The following is a 20,493-nucleotide window of genomic DNA, read 5'->3' as shown; positions in this document are numbered from 1 at the left end:
TGATCTGCGTGCCCATAGGGGTCGATCGCGGTCTCGTCTAGAAAAGCCCGAAGTGTCTCTAGACCGGCCTAAGCCATCTCTAAATTTCTTTGATGATGTGGGAAGGGCTTCCCAAGACCTCTTCTGAAACTCCTTTGCTCCCACTTGACTTTTCTTTTCTCCATCTTGAGCTCCTCGGCTTTGCACGCTCGCTCGACAAGAGCCACAAACTCTGGATTTCAAAATGCCAACATACACTTTATATCATCATTCAGGTCCATCTTGAGCGTTTACATCACGACTTCGAAGAAATGCATTCAGCAGCGTCTGGCTAAGCCTCACAAATTTTCGTTCGTAGTCGGTAACCGACATGGAACCTTGTTTAAGTTCAAGAAATTTCTTCCGTTTTGATCCATAAATCTCGACCGATATACTTCTTTGAACTCGGTTAGAAAGAACTCCCAAGTTACGTGCTCCTAGGCACAACAGAAGTCGAGTACTCCACCAATAGTAGGCGGAATAGCGTAGCAAGGAGATAGTACACTTTAAGCATTCATCGGTGTACATGATAGCTCATCGAGCACCGGATAGTGTTGTCCAACCAAAATTCAGCTTGCTCGGCATCGTCGCTATCCGTAGCTTTAAATTCAGTAGCCCCATGTTTTGAATTACATCTCTTGGGGCTTACTTGACCTTATTTGGTCGATTCTGGAGGTATTGTAGGTCTTGGGGTTGCATTAGTCGGGAATGGAGGTTGTGGAATAGCCGTGTTAGTTCGAATGTATTGGTTGAACCAATCATTCATCACGCTATAGAAGGCTTGCTTAGCCTCATCATTCGGATTGCTAGCAATAGGTTGAGAGTCCGCCGGCGCTGTCCCTTGCGCGAGCAGCGCCACACTCTCCACATCATCAGCTATTGCTCGGTTGGGATCGGGATCCATGGCTATAAACAAACACAAATTTCAAAATGTCAGAAATCACCACACTATCAATTATCACTTAATGGCATGTATAGCTAGACCCCAAACATATCACGGTAGTCCTAGGATCGACTAAACCGTAGCTCTGATACCAATAAAATTGTAACACCCCGAACCCGAGACAGTTACCGGTGTCGGACACGAGGGGTTAACAAGCCAAAACCATTTATAGCACCGACCAACTTGACATTCCCAGGGCTGGAAAACTGCATCACTGTTGCCTTAAAAAGCATATCTCGAGTTACAGAACTCGGAAACTGATTCCGTAAATTTTCTCTGAATTTAGACTCATATATCCATCCCTGTATTTTTTTATAGAATTTTTGGTCGGGCCAATTGGTACAGTTTATTATTTAAAGTCACCCATGTTACAGGGGTCGACTACACTGACCTTCGCGCGTTACAACTTAAATATCTCTCTGTACAGGGTTTCAATACTGATGCCGTTTGTTTCTAATGAAACTAGACTGAAAAAGGAATCTGTACATATAAGGCATGACTTCTAATTCATTCTGGATAATTTATGGTAAATTTTCAAAGTCGCGACAGGGGACCCAGAAACCGTTCTGGCCCTGTCTCACGAGAACTTTAATATCTCTCAGTATACTGTTCATATGATCGTTTCGTTACTTTCATATGAAAATAGACTCGTCAAGGTTCGATCACATAATTTATTCACTATTTAAAACCATTCCTACAAATTTTGGTGATTTTTCACATCCACGTCACTGCAGCTGGCAGCCTCTGTTTTAAGGTAGGCTTTACCTATATTGTAGTTCCCATGGACCAACTATAGTCTAGTCATACTTAGGTCCACATATGATCATATTTAGCCATTCCAATGGCTGATCATGTGACCAACACTCTCATTCAAACCATAATCACATCATGAAACCAAATATAATTACAAACCACATATGGTCAAATTCCATACTCCACTTTTACGAACCATTTTCGCATGGCCACACACATATACATCACAAAGTACTTAAAACAACCGATGGTGGTCCTATACATGCCATATCCAAAACTCAACTAAAGGAGTACCAAAAGGGCTTTGATAGTGTGGTTGACTTCAACTTCTATGATCCCGAATCCGATCGCTAACGAGCAAAATCTATAAGCAGAGAAACAAAGAAACGGAGTAAGCAATTTATGCTTAGTAAGTTTCGAGCCATAATATACACATAACCAAAGCATAGCATTCAAGTAGCTAAACAATAATTCATATGCACAATTTCTCAAAGACATGCTTACTTCACAATCCCAACTCTTATATTCATACACAAATAACGTCCTAGTTAATGCCGATAGCTCATTTATCATTAGAGCGAATATTCATACGCACTTACTCATAGTGTGCTGAAGCACACACAAACATACCTTGTTGTTGGGAATTTCACAAGTGCATTAACTGAAAATTTTCCAGCAATTTCAAAGTTCTCGAATCACATACCTTGAGTTTATCCGGATATAGCTACTCGTTCAAACGCCTTGGGACATAGCCGGTTATGGTAACCCTTTAAAGGCCTTCGGGACTTAACCCGAATATCACAATTTGCACAATTGCCTTGGGCTTAGCCGGATATCATAACTTCGCCCAATTGCCTTGGGCTTAGCCCGGATATCATAACTCGCACAATTGCCTTGGCTTAGCCCGATATCACTCGAACATTCATACACATCTTTGTTTCAATTTCATAACACAACTTTTATTCACAATTCACTTAGCAAAATATCATTTCGGCTCAATGGCCACATACAAAGGCACAATTTCGATTGCTTATTACTTCATTCAATCGAATCAAAATCTAAGTTTCGATACTCGAAAACTTACCTCGGACGTGGTCGAACGATTTCGACGGCTATTCGACGACTTTTCCTTCCCTTATCGGATTTAGCTCCCTTTGCTCTTGAGCTTAATTTAACAAATAAATTGGTTTTATCATTTGAGCATCGAAGAGGAATTCAAGATACCTAGCCAATATATATGCTCATTAGGCATCAAAGTCGCATATGTACGAAATCACGAATCGAACTCAACACATTAGTTAATATTCCTCTTAGCTGAATTTTCTAAGCCAAGAATAGCCATCAATATGCTTGCCTCTAACCGAATGCATGCACACCAATTTCCCTCATGTGGCGAATATGCATGTCCATGTTGAGGCCAATTATGCACTAATACCACACAAAAACAGCGTGCATTTTACTAACTAACGCATTACATATTGTAGCTCAATACACATCTCTTATGTACTTCATAACCGAAACATCATCACAAGCAAATATATACCTTGAAATAGTATATATGTCATGCCAATACATCATGTGCAAACATGTATACACATATAGGTGCAAGGTCAATCTCAAGGGGTTCATACCCATCCAAACACAAATTTTACCAATCAAGTAACAAGCATAAATCATGCTCATGAATGCACCATGGCGAATACATCACAACCATACTCTTTCAACTTCGGTCATGGTTAAACAAAGAATTCAATGTCCTACTCAAGAATACTAAAAAGAAATTTCAAGAGTAGTCAATCCATCATTACATGCATCATCAACAAGCTTCACATTTAGCATGCAATGGCTTTAACACAATATCAACCTTGGCCAAATACCATTTTTCATGGCATAGCAAGGATTTGAACCATGGCTAACATGCACATCAAGTTAGCAACCAAAACAAGCATGAATCTCATGACACAACCTCAACATACCTTAATCTTGATGCAAGTATAGCCAAATCTCCTTCTAGATCTCTTCTAAACTAAAAATGGAGCAAAATTTCCTTCCTTCTTAGAATTTTCAGCCCAAAGAAAATGAGAATGGATGAACCAAATTTTTTCTTTTCCTTTCTCTCAACTCACGGCCAAGGGGGGAAGCATGGATGAGACCATTTTTTTCTTTCTTTGCCCATGCTCTTTATTTTATTATTTCACCCTAATGCACCAACAAAACATGTTTCATGACATGTTTTGCCCATCCACTCTTGCCATGGCCGGCCACTTCATGTTGGGGGGGAAATTGACATGCAAATCCCTTATTTTTGCATGCATGTTCAACTAGTCATCACACCTTTCCCCATCATACTTTCAAAGTTTACTACTAGGTCCTTTCTAATGAAATTCACATTTATAACTCTAAATCGAAACATCAAAATGTCACACATGAATTAACACATATTATAGGCATCAAAATAAATTATAAATTATTTTTATGCCTCGGTTTTGTGGTCCCGAAACCACCTCCCGACTAGGGTCAATTTTGGGCTGTCACACATACGTGATAATTTGACTTTTGAGAATTAAAATTGCTAAGTTGTTTCCCTGAATTGAGGTATTATCTTGAAGTTTTGAATTTACAGGATTGACATCAAATACCTATAATTTTCGTGAGATTTTGAGCCTTTTAGAGCATATATCTTTCTTGCTCACTGATTTTATTGGTTATGAGTGTGTCAACATTGAATTGTTATTCTAGAACTTGCTTCGATTATGCATGTCAAGACCACACCTTTGATTTGATATACTAAGATGATAAAGGCACTTAGGTTTTAACCCACTTACCCTGTAAAAAGCCTACCCACATAATTGACCCTTAGTGAACCCCTTTGAGCCTTAACCATTGTTTCTTGATTTCCTCCTTAATGTTAACCCACATCTTAACCCTTTTTGATTCGTTAAGAATTTCTCCCTTTTTTACTCCCTTTTTATCAAGATTTGATTTGATTAGTTACCTAACTATGTTCATTCATTTCAGTTGCTGAATTAGTCCTTATTATGCACTTTCCATTATTGTACTGTTCTTATTCTTAAAAAAATAATAATAATCTATATTTATATTCATATTCATATTTATATTATAAAGAGCTTGGATAAGTTAAAGTTATTATAGTAAGAAAAAGCTCACTTGACTAGTTCCAGATGGTTTTAATTTTGGCATTTGTTTGTAATCCAGTAATTAACTTTATTTTTTTAAGTTTGATAATTTATTAAATTAATCTCGATTCTAACCCTCTTTTTCAGCCTTTATCCACACATTTAACCCAAGCCCCATTACAACCTTGTTAAAGACCTTTTGATTTGTGTATCATCTCATTTATAGTGGTGGAGATTTGATTTTCATACAAGCCGATGATAATAAATTTTCATGTTTGACTATTGAGTGCTTAATTATTGAACCTTAAACACTTTGAGTGATTTTAGTGAATCTTTATTGAGGATGTCGACCCTTGTCGATTTGGAATTAAAGATAATTACTTTGATAAAAGAGGATACCTATGATTTTATGATTAAAATGCTCAACTTGGATTGTGTGAAACTTTAATGTTCTTTTAGTTAAACATTCAATATATGATTACTTGTGAATTACTTTGAAACATTATTGATGAGAATTATAAGTTGAGAAGAATTTATTTTAATTGTAAGTTGGGGATTTTGCTTGAGGACAAGCAAATGTTTAAGTGTAGGGATATTTTGATAAACCATAATATATAGATATTTTTATCCCATGCTTGGCATATTTTTGGATGATTTATCACAAGATTTAGTGAATTTGATGCTCCTAATTCTTTAAATTCATGTTTTATACTTAGTTGAGCGTAAGAAGGTGAAAAGAGCAAGAAACGGGCCAAAAACGGACAAAATGGGCTTATCTCAGTATCTCACACGGCCTAGGCACTTTCACACGGGCAAACTATACGCCTGTGTGGGACATACGGGCAGGCCACACGCCCGTGTGTCATGGCCGTGTCTACTAAAAACCAACTCAAAATTACACATGGATTGAGCACAATCACACAGCCGTGTCCCTGTCGAGCCCAAGTCTAATTCTACTCGGAAAAGGCTAATTTTGATGGTTTTGAAGCATTCTAAAGTCTATATGAACACCCTAAAAGAGGACCAAAGGGGGACGCAGAGTAGAAGGGAAAATACTCAAGGACAACCATCGGAATCAGCTCAGAAGCAGGATCTACTTCAAGACTGAAGATCTATATTCAATTTTCTTAGAAGTTCTTTGGGTTTCTTTATGTTTTGTTATTTTCCCAATTTTGAAATGTTTTCCATTATTATGAACTAAACTCCCTAAATACCTAAGGGAGATGAAACCAAAGACAGATCTTAGTACTATTTGAATTATATGATAAATAGTTGTTCTTATTCTTAATTGTGAGTTTTAATTCTTGTTTTAATATTTCAGGATATTAATTCAGGTTTTGATGTGCTTATTCAATAGAGCAAAAGTCCCTGTTTAAGAGTAGATCATCTATAATTAAGCGGAGTTGCATGCAATCCTAGAGATAGGACGGCATAATCTGCCAAATTAGAGTCAAATCTAATAAGGGGATCCATAAATCAAATTAATGCGACAATAGGGGTTTTAATTAGAAAGAGATTTCAATTAATCAACCTAGAGTCAGTTGTTGTTCGATAGGTGCGCTTGCCTTAGTCGAATTTTTAGTTAGTTTAGCGACCATCATGGAGTCCTCGAGTCAGCTGAAAAAGTTCTCCCCAATGTCCATTAAGAATAATTGAATAAGAAACCGTACTAATACAATTCATAATCAAATAAACCCAATCCAAACAGAATCCCATACGAATATGATAGCCTCCAGAAAAGCCCACTCAACCTGGTCGTAAGCCTTACTTATGTCAAGTGAGAGCAAAAAAATCGAATCTCCCATTTCTCTTATGTTTAAAGGAATAAAGCACCTCATAAGTGGCAAGGAAATTGTCAGTGATAAAACGGCCAGGGACAAACGCACTCTGCACCTTGTCAATATAGACATGCAAAATCCTCTTAAACATGTTCACCAGAACTGTAGAGATAATCTTGTAGAAAATAGAATAGAGACTAATTGAACAGAATTGTGACATTTACCTAGGGTTACGTACCTTAAAAAGGAGAATAAGATTCGTGACATTTATATCAGAAAGAGAGAGCTCCCTTTGAAGCACCCGTAAACAGTAATCCGTGACATTAGCGCCAATAATATGCCAGTATTTCTGATAAAACAAAGCTAAGAACCCATCCTGCCCGAGGCCTTTAAAGGAGACATACTGTCAATAGCTGATTGAATCTCTTGAGATAAAAAATCAGAGAACAAAACCCCATTTATTGAGGGAGTAACACACACATTTATGCCTGCCAGCAAATTATCAAAATTCTCCAGCCTAAAAGAAGTAAACAAGCTTTTAAAATATTTAGTGGCAACCCCAAACATAGTATCTATGTCTGTACAATTACGACCATTAGCATCCACTAAGGAAGTTGTCATATTCATATGTTTCTGAGAAGTGGTAAACTTGTGGTAGAACTATATGTTGCGACCACCATAGCGCATCCAATTCACTCGTGCCCGTTGGCCTCAAAACAATTCCTCTTTATTAGCCTCCCGATTGAAAGTTAATTTTACCTCAGTGATATCAGCCAAGATGTCATCGGAAGGTTTGGCCTGATGCAATCATTCTAATCGAGCCGTAGCCTATTGAACTAATCGGCGCCTATATCTATGAAGTGTTAGACCCCAAGTAGACAAAGCAACCCCAACAAAAGAATAACAACACAACGATTCAAACGTTCTCGAATGTTAGTGTCCAAAAACTGAACCCATTCCCAAGTGAACCAATGCCCCTCAAAACCCAGAACATGAAGCTCACAATCGACCAAAACTAAACGGAAGGCCTCCATCTATCGATCAGAGCGAAGACGACCCCCTAGCTTCTCAAAAGCATATGCTATCTCGTTGAAATCACCAACCACCATCCACGAAAAAGTAGAATTACTCCCTAAATCTCAAAGCAAACGCCATAAGTCAGTGCTTGCCTATTCTACCAGAAACCCATAAAACCCTATGAATCTCCAACTTATCCCAGTAACATCATCAACAACCACATCGATATGGTAACCCAAATAAATCAGATGCAAATGAACCTGATATCTAGTTTCCAACCCAACAAAATGCCACCCTACTACCAAAAGCTGAAATATCTATACCACAAAGGAAGCCAAACTGGCGACACACTTGATCCATCCCCTGAGCGTCAATTTTTGTCTCTATAAGAAAAAGCATCCGAGGATTATATTTACACAACGTATACTGCACATGCCGAACATTCCATGGATTCTCCAAACCACGGACATTCCAACTAAATAGATTCATTTAGAAAATATAAAATTATATGCTTCCATTCTTAAATAATTATTTTGTTCACTCAGAAAAAAATTATTTCGTTAAAAATATAAAACCCAAATAATAGACATACTTCAAAAATTATCTAACATACAAAAGTCAATATCTTTTATTAACATTTCAAAATGTTTATCTTTTATTATAATTATAAATTAAAATCAACTAGTACAATGTAAAATAAAATTACAATTACAATCAATACATTAAGTAAATAAAGGAAAAAAAATTGATGGTTAAACGGGGAAAGGAGTGAAGATTGAGAAGTGGTTTCAGTTTAGGAGATTAGGAAATTAGGATAGAGTGTCTATATGAGACTGTGTGGGTTATTTATATGACCCTTTTATAGTAGGAATAAACTTAGTTACATGATGGAAATGACGGTAATGTGACGTCCTATGATGAGACATGTTAGAGCGATTAACAATCAATTACCTTAAACCTTTACTTGATTTTCATATAACCTTAGTAAAGGTGCATAGTTTGTCAGGTTGAGGTTTGCGAACTAACTATAGGTTCGCGGTGTGACAGCTCGGTTTAAACCCTAGTCAGAATAGTGGTTTTGGGACCACAAATCTAAGTTAGAATAGTATTTTAATATTATTTTCCATGTTTAAAGCATGTTGTTAAGCATGTGTGAAAGTTTCGTATGAAAATTTGATCATTTGTGTACTCAATTTGATAAAATGACTAAATAGCAGAAAATACAAAAGTTGTGTGCTACATGAATAAGTGTCGAATTGACATGGCTTATTAATTTTGAGGTCCTTATGTTGATATTAGACCATTGAATTTATGAATGGACATATATGTCAAGAGTTAGTGGATTTTAAATGTATATAATAAGGTTATTTTGGTAAATGATGAATTAATGTTTATTAATTAAAAAAACATGATTTTTGCTTCATATTTTCATCATTTTGCCAAAAATACAAAAAAAATAAGAAATGAATAAAAGCTTTTAGGGTTCGACTCCTTTTGATTGTGATTAAGGTATGTTCTTTTATCTGTTTTAGATAATTTTTACGTTTTTGTGATCGTTATTTTATGTTCTATTAAGGTTATGCCTAAATTTCTAAAATTATTGATTATTTCATGAGATGCCATTGTTGATTTTGTGAGCTTTGTGATGTTAATTGATGAAAAATGAAAGACATGTGTTAGATTAATATGTTTTGTATTTGAATTTTTGATGAATTTGAGTAATTTGGGATAAATTGTGAAAATGAGATTTTGAGGGACTAAAATGTGAAAATAAATGAAATATGTGGCTTTATATGAGCTAAAGGAATATTCGCCCAAGCATGTGTAATATGAAATTATGTGTATTTTGTGATTTTATGAATTAGGGACTAACGTGTTAAAATATAAAAATGTGAAGGTTAATTTGTAAAATGCCCTAAATATGTGATTATGGATTAATTTCAATGAATGTGAGATTGAATAAGTCAAATTTGAATGTGTTTAGATAAAGAACCAAAGAAAACAGAATTAGATCGAGGAAAGTCAAAAGTAGTTGAATAACCGTTCGTTTCAATTCATTCTTGTACGAGGTAAGTCTATATACAAATAAATGTGTTTGAATTGATTATTCATGCTTATATGATATTGAATTGTGATAAATGGTTATAGAATCTGAATATGTGAAATTGAGAAAGTCTCAATAATGTTACGATGTCCAAAAGCTCGTACGAACCATAGGAATAGTTAGGATACATATGTCATGACATAGGATTCCGATATGTGATTTCGTGTAAGACCACGTCTGGAACATTGGCATCGATTTGAGATTTACGTGTAAGACCATGTCTGGGACATCGGCATCATATTTGATTTCGTGTAAGACCCTGTCTGGGACAAAGACATCAATATTTGATTACATGTAAGACCACGTCTAGGACGTTGGCATTGTACGTGTAATAGCCCAAAATTGGGTCTAGTTGGAACAGAGGTTTCGGGACCACAAAATCTGAGATATAAATAATTATTTTATGATTATTTTGAGGTCTATGATATGATTGCATGATTGTGTGAAAATTTCGTGAAGAAATTCTATGCATAAAGTGCTTAATTCGAAGTTAGGGACTAAATTGAATAAGTTGCAAAACTTGCATTCTAGAAGTTTTTAGTATGAAATTGAGTTGAAATATTAATTAGGAGGTCTTAAATAGCAATTTGACCAATTTCTAAGTTATGGACAAAAATTGGACATGGATGGAATTTTGGAAAGTTTAGTAGTAAGGGTATTTTGGTCATTTAGGGTAAAATGAATTAAAATACAAAATTAAAAGCCAATTTTGCTCATATTCTTCACCATGGACGTGTATACCAAGGGAGACTCCATGGCTAGGGTTTTCAAGCTTCCCAAGCTCAATTGTAAGTCCGTTCTAACCCAGTTTTTCAAGTTCTTTACGTTTTTGGAGTCCCGGTAACTTGATTTAGCTTATGCTAGCAATAATTCAACCTAGGGTTCATATTTGGAAAAATACCCATAGGTAAAATTTGTGTATTCTGGTGTTTTATAATACAACATGAGGTTTTAAATTATTTTAGACAACTTGTGCTACTCGGTTTTAAGTGAAAACGAGCAAAAGGGTAAAAATACCTAATAGTCATAAGTATATGTTAGAGTGAGAATTTGATGTTGCCATAGAAGGGAAAAGTGATCATCATGTCATAAAACATAATAATAAGGGATGAAGTTTAATTCCTGAGCCTAGGGGCAAAAGTGTAAATATGCAAAAGTTTAGGGCAAAATTGTAATTTTTCCAAAGTTTGAGTTAAGGACTGTTTTGAATAGTACATTAATTAAATAAGTAAAATATGATGTTTTAGATCCCGAAAACTAGATTTGAACCTAGAATGAGAGAAAAATCGACAATTGGGAAAGTTGGTAAAATGGCCGTTTTAATATCAAGGTAAGTTCATATGTATAATAAGCATTAATTTATGCATGTTTCAATGTAAAATTGATATATTTACTGTGATCTCCGAGGTGTTAAAAGTATGTAAGTTGGTATGATAATAATACAACAATAATCTTTGTAATTTATATTTGAAAGTTAAATTTAGTGAATTAATTGAATTATGTTAAATTAAATGATTATGGTGCCAAGTTTATGAATTAATTTAAAAATATGTCTATGGTACATGAAGTGCATTGAATTATCATACATAAATGTGATTTCTATGATTATGGATATTATGGGAAATTGTAAGTTCATATGATTTTTAATAAGACAATGTGTAATTTAATGTTATTGCGTTGATATTAAATGAGATGTAAGTTTATATGTAAGTAATACATCACTATTACTTGTATTATGATATTTTATAAAAATATTGGAAATATGTTTGTGGATAATTACTTGATTGGTGAAATTGTTGGAAAAAGAAAGAAATCTCGGTTGAACCTTCGGAAAGATTGGATGATCTGAGATGGTATGTAGCTAGGTCACATGTATAGTCTTGAGTGCACATCATGTGTACAAGAGAGCTACAAGACATTATGATGTAGCTAGGTCGCATGGGTGATACTATGTGTACACCATGTAGACAAGAGAGCTACGGGATATATGTAGCTAGGTCGCATGCTTGGTTCCAAGTGAAGGACACCATGTAGACAAGAGAGCTACGAGATAAACTGGCTAGGTCACATGGGTGGTATTAAGTGTTCACCATGTGTACAAGAGAGCCGAACTATATGATGGGTGGAGCTATGTGCTGAAACCACCAAGTATCGAGGATTGATCCGAAGTGTTCAACGGGAGACTCTCTATGTATTGCTTTGTGAGTTTTGTGATGAATATGTGCAGAACTTGGTTATGTGAATGATGTGTTCATTAAGTGACCGGATGTGGTAAGGTTATAAACAAGTAAGTTATACATGAGGATGATTTTATGGTGACCTTGTGATCATGGGCCTATACTTGTGATGTATGAAATGTGGTGAAAATGATTTGTGATATGTATGTTAAAATGAGATTAATACAAAGAAAGTGTGAAAGAGTGAATTAGCAATAAAACTGTTTTGGACAGTAGCAGTGACGTGATTTTGAAAAATCACCAAAAATAGTATAAATTGAATCAGAGACTGAATGAGATATAAAATTAAAGCTTAATAAGTCTATTTTCATATAAAAGAAACATAGAAAGCAAAGGAGTTCTATATTTTGAGATATTTATGTTTTCGTGAGACTGATTCAGAATGATTACGTGATCCCCTGTTCTGACTTTGGAAAATCACAAAAATTTGGAGAAAAATAATTAGAGGCTCAAAATTATATTTTTAAAATCCATAATGAGTCTTTTTTTAAGATAAATCAACAAGAACATTATACGAGTTATGTACTGTGAGATAATTATTTTTTAGTGAAGAGAGGTCAGAACTGTCAGAAAGTGAAATAGGGGAAATTTTAATGAATAAACTGTACTAATTGGCTAAACCAAAAATTATGAAAATTTTATGATGGAACGATATGTGAGTCTAGTTTCAGGGGAAATTTACGGATCTTAATTTGGAGCTCTGTAGCTCGAATTATAAATAATTAAGTGACTATGATTCGTGTGGACAGTTTGATGTGAACATTTATTAATAAATTGTGAAATCGTACTTACAAGAATGCTATGTACATTAAGGATGTGGAATGGAGAGGAGGAGGAGAAAAATAAATATATGTGGAATACATGGAAACTATGGTATATGAAATATTGATATAATGAAATAAATGATATGTGTTTATAAGAAAACAAAAGAGAATGTTATGTATCATGACTTGTATATATATATATATATATATATTACTAGTCTCAATGTAATGCTTGTTGGGTATGGAATTGAATTGAAATGTTTCGACAAACATGTTATTCTGCATGATCTGAATCGTGGTATTTTATAAAAATATGATCTAGCTTTAAATATGAATGCTTGATGATTAAGTGAAGATATTTGGTAAGATGATAATCTTGGTATAAATGTATAAGTGGTACTATAATAAACAAGGTAAAATGAGTATGAGAGACACATGTATGATGACATACAAATGCTATGTTTGTGGTTTAATTGAGGATGTTTAATCATTAAATGAATACCATGTTATATGCTTTTGATTTTGTTTAAGTGTGTAAGAGATCAAGGTTGACCAAAGCTTGGAAAATAGCCTAGGTATATTCCACACAGGCAGAGACACGACCATGTGTCTCAGCCGTGTATGGAACACGACTTTGGGACACGGGCGTGTGGAGCCTTAAAGTATGAAATTTCCAAGATTTTTGTAAGTTCTCGATTTAGTCCCAAACCCTTTCTAAAGTATGTTTTGGGCTCCGTAGACTCAAATAAGGGACTATGTGTAAGAGAATGAACGCTTTGAAATATGAATAAAATTTTATGGCTCGTATTTTAGTTTAATGTTTGTATGTTTGTCTGGTAACGCCTCGTACCTTAGCCCGGCCTCGGATACGGGTAAGGGGTGTTACAGTACGAGCTTTTCGAGCTATCCGCATTTCCTATTTGATTTTGTACGATTCAACAAACATTTCGAGAAATGAATAACTATGTGAATGTATATCTGATTCAAGTACGTATGAACTGTATCTGGAATTTGGCAATGAAAGGTGAGTATGAATATGATCTTTTGATATATGAGTTACATGGAAATGTGATGTACTTATAAGTAAGTGATTATGAACGATTGAGCTAAATGAGAAACATGAACTTACTATTGTGTTATGCCATGATTCATATGAATGAATTTGGCTTATAATTGTGTTATGTGATAAGTTTATTTGTATATGGCTTATTAAGCTTTTGAAAGCTTACTTTGTGTGTTTTCCAATTGTTTTATAGATTACCGAAGCTACTGGAAACTCGGGGATCATTGAGGATCATCACCACACTATCAAATATTATTTTGATACCTTTTGAAAATGTATATATCAAAGTATGGCATGTATAGGCTAGGAATAATGTGGTATGTTTTGAGATGGATATATCATGCCATGATATATGGCTTGATTATAGTTGAACTTATGGTTTGATTTTGGTATATGATGTGTGATGCAAAAATGGTAATTTTGGTGTATATATATGGCCTAGTGAAATGGTCTTTTTGGTAAGTTTGTTTGTGGTTGAAATGGTTATAATGTGATATGAATCATGTGTTCATGGTATGAATTAGTTACATGGAATTAGTATGTTTGAGTTGGAATTATGTATGGAAATGATTAATGATATTGAAGTATAAATGATGCTTGTTTTGGAAATGTTTTGTTTGCATATTGGGTTATGAAATGTAGGGGTGTTCAATCGGTTAACCGACCGGTTAACTGACCCGAAATAACATTAACCGAATTAACCGACCTTTCAAAATTTTTAACCGTTAATCGAACCGAAATTTTTTCAAAAAAATTAACCGAACTGAAAATTTTTTGGTTAATTTGATCAGTTAACCGAATTAACCAAAAATTATATTTTTTTTTTAATTTTTGGTTAAAATAAGTATAAAATTAACCTAATTAACCGAATTAATCGAATTATTTGTATAAAATTATATGTTTTTATTTTTATTTTTATTTTTAGATTTTTATTTTTATTTTTATTTGTTAAATTATTTGTAATTTTATGGTTGGGTTGGGTAATTAGGTTGGGTTGGGTACTTGAGTTAATATATATTAGATTAGGTATTTGAGTTTATGTTGGATTGGGTTTGAGTGAATAGTGGCCTATTTATATATTATAATTTTTTTATTAATTTTTTTGTTAACTGAATTTTTTCGGTTAACTGACCGGTTTCGAACCGAATTAACCGTTAACCGAAAACTCAAAAAAATTTTAACCGACCCCAACCAAATTAATTCGGTTAACCGACCGATTAACCGAATTCGGTCTGTTAACCGAATTTTTTCGATTTTACCCGAATTTTGCACACTCCTGATGAAATGCGATCTTAAAAGCTTATGTATATAGGGTGGCAAAATGGCTTTTCAAGTAGCCTATTTTGTCCACACAAGTTGAGACACAGGCGTGTGTCTCAGCCGTGTGTGGCACACGATCATGTAACACAGTCGTGTGTCCCCTAGGGTAGTCCTACAATTTAAAGTCAGTCTCGAGCACGACCTAGACACACGGGCGTGTATGGTGGCCGTGTGAAGCACACAGCCTTGGCATATGGGCATGTGTAGCCATTTCGAAGGGTACACGAGCTATATACACGAGCGTGTGGTTAGCCATGTGACCCAAGTCAGTTTCGGCCATGACCAACGCATACGGGCATGTCTCGGTCGTGTGAATAAGTCAGTATGTATGACCTGTTTTGACACGGCTTAAACACACGGGCGTGTCTAATGCCGTGTGACGCACACAGCCTGTTCACACGGGTGTGCGACCTTTGTAACTTGGAAAAAATTGTATAGATTTGAGAGATTTTGTATGTATTTGGATTAGTTCCGATTCCTTTCTAAAGCATGTTTAAGGTCTCATTGACCTAAGAAAAGTACTTTGTGTATGACTTGCTATGAAATGATGTTATATGATTGATGTTTGTGAATTGATCGTAAAATGTTCTGAAATGTCCACTAATACCTCTTAACTCTAGTCCGGCAACGGATACAGGTTATGAGTGTTACACTCGGTGTTGTTGATTCTATTGGAATATATGTGTTAAGCTCTCTGCAAATAGTCTATGAGATTTACATATTACACTGTAAGGTCCGCTATACAAGGCATAACACATTCTTATAACTACATCCAAAATCAATCATTACAACATACAAACAGACCTAAAATAGAATAAACTTAAATTGATACACAAGATAAGACTTAGAGCTGAGATCTCAAAATTGGCTTGGAATTAACAAAAATACGGTGAAATAAATGTGCTTAGTGTGACAAAGAACCTAAAATATCTTATAAACTTCGGCGGCTAAGATCAGAGGCAGATAAGACAGTTGGTAGAACAAATACTGCTTTAAAACCAGAAATTTGCTTCCCCACAATTTGAAACATTAACTCTACATCAAGCCAAACTCTCTCTATCTTCAAACCCCAGGTTTCAGTTTTATCTGAATTGTGCAGTAAGGTTTGTTTCACTTGGTTTATATGATCCGGGGTCTTGATTCTTGCTTTCAAGAGAGTGTTTTTATTGAGTTTCTTTTGATTGGTCGTTTCATTTCATTTCAACTGTGTGTTGGGTAGTGAGTTTTTCAAGCATTAACTCAAACATCAAAATTGAAGCACTTCATTTGATTGGTCGTTTCATTTCATTTCAACTGTGTGTTGGGTAGTGGTTTATATGTCGCTCACTCTTTGGCCCATAAATGTCGCTCATTGTTGTTTTACTTTATGATGAATGATGCAAAATCACAAATGATAGGTTTGACTGACATTTTAATTGAACCCGCAGATATCTTCTCGGTGAGAGAAGCAGTTCACCCTCGGAAGATGTGTCAGAGTCCTTGAAGCTCGTCAGTACAGCGCTCTAGCCATATGTTTACCACACTTCAATCCTATATTTGCATGTTAATTTTATCAAGCAATTGCAATTATATGTAGGTTAAATATGTAAGTGGGTCATATGATTCTGCTGAGGGCTTTCAACTGTTAGACAAGGAAATTGCAATGCATGAAATCTCAAAAAGTAGTCAAGAAGTGTCATCTCGGAGACTCTTTTATCTCGCACTTCCACCATCGGTATATCCACCCGTTTACAGGATGATCAGGAAATACTGCATGAACAAATGTACGTACTTCTGTTCCAAGACCAACAGTGCTTGAATGTATCATTATAGATTACTTCTTGGGATTATGAATATAGTTCTCACTTGCTTCACATTTGTTTCATATTTCAATGGATTTGATAACAAGATATAAGATATTTTCCAGCTGATCTTAGTGGATGGACTCGGGTGGTTGTTGAAAAACCATTTGGAAAAGATTTGGACTCTGCCGAGCTACTGGGTTCCCAGATCGGAGAGTTGTTTGATGAACCTCAAATTTACCATATCGATCACTATTTGGGAAAGGAATTGGTCCAGAATCTGGTAATAAACATGTAAATAGGTGCTTGTATTTCTTGATTTCTTTAGCAGCTCTGGTCGTTTTGCTAATCGCTTTTTCTTGCCTCTTTGGAATTGTGACAACATTGATAATGTACGGGTGAGGATCCTCCTTTGTGGATGTTTAAACATCTGAAGATGCTATGGCGAAGGTTTGATTGGTTTAGGATATGCTTCTTAGGCAACAAGTTTCATCAGTATATGCTGATTTTCACTTTGAAAAGGGAAAAATGTTAAAAACCATTGCTAAGCTGAAAGAGCTTTGCTAATTGTCAAGTTATAATATTGCTTTGATATTAATCCCTATGTTCTTTGTTTCTTTTGGCAGATTGTGTTCAGGGAGGATTTCGGAACTGAAGGTCGTGGTGGATATTTTGATGAATATGGGTATGCTTCATAGCACTTATTTCGGATCCTTATGGCATTAGAAAATATATGAAGAACCATGAACCTCAGCTAGGCGTATCTGCACTCTTAGTTCTTTTTCCTTTTGCTCTCTTTGTGCAGAATCATCCGTGATATTATCCAAAACCATCTGTTGCAGGTAAGGTCATTGCTAACCTCAACTAGATATCATATGGTTAAAATAAGCCTAACAAGTTGGCAAGAACATGCTATGCACCATTAGCCTACTTCCCGTATTAATCGAGTTCATAATGACTGCAGGTGTTTTGTCTTGTGGCTATGGAGAAGCCTGTCTCTCTCAAACCCGAACACATTCGTGATGAGAAAGTGAAGGTGCACTTTTTTTCCCCTCTCTCCGGACTCTAGGATTGCATATACTTAACAGACCGATGAAGTTTTGAGAATCCATTAAAAAATATATGGTTGAGATTCTCGAAACTTCGAGTTTAGGTACTCTTAAGTCAGTGCTTTCTTTATCATAGATGCTTATTATCATATAAAATCCAGGTTCTTCAATCCGTACTCCCAATTAAAGATGAAGAGGTTGTACTCGGACAATATGAAGGTTACCGAGATGATGTGACAGTCCCTGACCACTCAAATACCCCAACATTTGCTACTGTTATCCTCCGTATACACAATGAAAGATGGGAAGGTAGCATAATTACATCTTTTCATTACTGTTGTTTGTTTTACGTGCTTCTTCATTGAGTTGCTAATTTCACTCATTGATGTGTTTCAGGTATTCCATTTATACTAAAGGCAGGGAAAGCATTGAAGAAAGGCAGATATACATGTTCAATTTAAGGATGTTCCTGGTGATATATTCAAATGTATGATAATTGGCATATAAGATTCTTTATAATTCCACTTATGGATTACTTGTTTATCATTGGCCTCCAACCCTTTTCTTTATTAACTCTTTTCAAGTATCCTGACATTTTAACAAGCTTGTTGCTGGAATTGACTTCTTTATTTAGGTGAAAAGCAAGGGAGAAATGAGTTTGTCATACGGCTGCAACCTTCTGAAGCGATGTACATGAAGCTAACAATGAGTTTGCTAATCTTATTGTGTCCATCTGAAAGGCTATGATCAAAGCTATTGTTTCTATGAATGCTGTTTTCACGTTTGTAGACTTTCCTTCATGCTTCAACATGTATAGTTCCGGATTATTTTCAATTTAAGCTTGAAAACCGGTTGCAACATCTTTGCGCCCCTGATTTGCATTTTGTCTATAATGCAGGTGAAGCAGCCCGGTTTGGAGATGTCAGCAGTGCAAAGTGAACTAGACCTGTCTGTTATGCGCCTTAGCGTAGGATCTAGTCACAGGTCTAGACGAGAAAGAATTCTTGCTTCGACCTATGGTTACTCAAAAGGCAGATTCGTCCTTGACTGAACTCCCTCTCAAAATAACATTTCTTTTGATAGAATAATTGCTTACTTCTTTATTTCATATTAACAGCCTTTTATAGACTGTTAATGACAAAAGAAAGAGTCCTAATTGACATAAAGTAGAATTCCTAACTTAGAGTTTATGAAGGAAATAAAAACCTAATATAATAGATAAAATAAGTAAAACTAAAGTTCTTAGTAAAACCTGATATATAATAAATAAATAAAACTAAAGACTCCTACTGCAATTAAAGTGTCCATATCACTGTCATACAAGCAACGCTATCAAGGTGTTATGATCCGAGAGGCTTATGAACGTCTTGTTCTTGACACGTATGGTCCTTGCCCCTCCTAATTCTCAAAATATTATTATTCGGGATCCTTTAATCTTTCTGCTTTCAAATTAAGTGCTTCAATTTTCATTCGAGCTTTAAAGGCTAGTAGGTTTAGGATTAGAAACCATGATAACCAGTTAAATACACTTGAGAATTAAGAATACAGTTTTAAGGTTCCCATGTAATGAACAATGGATCTAAATTTGGTTATACAGGATCCGAGGCGATCAGCAGCATTTTGTTCGCAGAGATGAATTAAAGGTAAGAACTTGTGCACACTCCTTGCAGAAATTCAAACCGATATTCATATTGCTTCAATTTGACAGGCGGCATGGAAGATATTCACACCTCTTCTACACCGAATTGACAATGGTGAAATGAAGCTGACTCCATACCAGCGAGGCAGCCTGGTCCTACAGAAGCAGATGAGCTTTCGGCTAAAGCCGGTTATGTTCAAACACATGGATACATTTGGGCCCTTCCACCTCATAGAAACTTGCTATAAGCGAGGTATTGGTTTGTAACACATCCAATAAAAACGCAGCCATGTAACCCTATCCCAGCCAAGCCTAGGAACATTTTACCTTGCCTATTTGAAGTGTGTACCTTACATATTTTGTGTATAGAATAGGATTCTATATCCCTTTTTGAATCCAATTTGGAACATTTTATGAAGGATGTTTCCTTGTGATGGGGGGAAGTAATGTGCGTCTCATTTTAGGGTATGGCATCAGGTTGGCTTGACCATAGAAATATACAACTGTTCCAAACCTGTTTACTTAAGCAACCCTTTGCCGTTTGCAAGAAATCAATAGCTCCACATTCAAACAACTTTTATCCTTAAAAGAGTTTTTCACCTTGGAAAAATATAGGGGAGAAAGGTAGGATGGGCAAGGCAAAGAAAACCTAGAAAGGCAGGTAAACAAGATGTGAAGCCTTAAGTGTGTGTGATGAAAGTTTTCTTTTATTAGCCACACATCTCTCCCAAATTCCCTCAAATTGAACCTTTTTCACTTTACTTGTGCCACCCAATATACCAAAACAACCTTTATACACTAACCCCTCTTTTTGCTCATGTAAACATCAAAAATACCATTTCAATAAATCATGATTGATGACCAAAATGGATTTTATATCCCAACGGGAT

The 20,493-nt window shown here is 35.4% G+C and overlaps 1 protein-coding gene and 1 long non-coding RNA gene across 2 annotated transcripts in view; both read left to right on the top strand.

Moving 5' to 3' along the window:
* Nucleotides 1-18,329, top strand: part of LOC108459252 (uncharacterized) — a 28,994-nt gene extending 10,665 nt beyond the window's left edge. Inside the window, exons 6-14 of the mRNA XM_017758598.2 lie at nucleotides 16,137-16,237; nucleotides 16,562-16,622; nucleotides 16,711-16,897; nucleotides 17,041-17,209; nucleotides 17,247-17,313; nucleotides 17,542-17,600; nucleotides 17,721-17,757; nucleotides 17,880-17,951; nucleotides 18,126-18,329. Of these exons, the coding sequence (XP_017614087.2) occupies nucleotides 16,137-16,237; nucleotides 16,562-16,622; nucleotides 16,711-16,897; nucleotides 17,041-17,209; nucleotides 17,247-17,313; nucleotides 17,542-17,600; nucleotides 17,721-17,757; nucleotides 17,880-17,951; nucleotides 18,126-18,329 (957 nt within the window). The remainder of the gene's footprint in view (nucleotides 1-16,136; nucleotides 16,238-16,561; nucleotides 16,623-16,710; nucleotides 16,898-17,040; nucleotides 17,210-17,246; nucleotides 17,314-17,541; nucleotides 17,601-17,720; nucleotides 17,758-17,879; nucleotides 17,952-18,125) is intronic.
* A 29-nt stretch (nucleotides 18,330-18,358) lies between these two features.
* On the top strand, nucleotides 18,359-20,021 carry LOC128291823 (uncharacterized). The gene is made up of 4 exons (XR_008281754.1): nucleotides 18,359-18,451; nucleotides 18,599-18,775; nucleotides 18,863-19,607; nucleotides 19,673-20,021. It is a non-coding gene; the product is annotated as an uncharacterized LOC128291823 (long non-coding RNA).
* The last annotated feature ends 472 nt before the right edge of the window (nucleotides 20,022-20,493 follow it).

Source organism: Gossypium arboreum, chromosome 4, assembly GCF_025698485.1.
Source record: "Gossypium arboreum isolate Shixiya-1 chromosome 4, ASM2569848v2, whole genome shotgun sequence".
Lineage (NCBI taxonomy): Eukaryota > Viridiplantae > Streptophyta > Magnoliopsida > Malvales > Malvaceae > Gossypium > Gossypium arboreum.
This window is presented reverse-complemented; position numbering and strand designations above follow the sequence as displayed.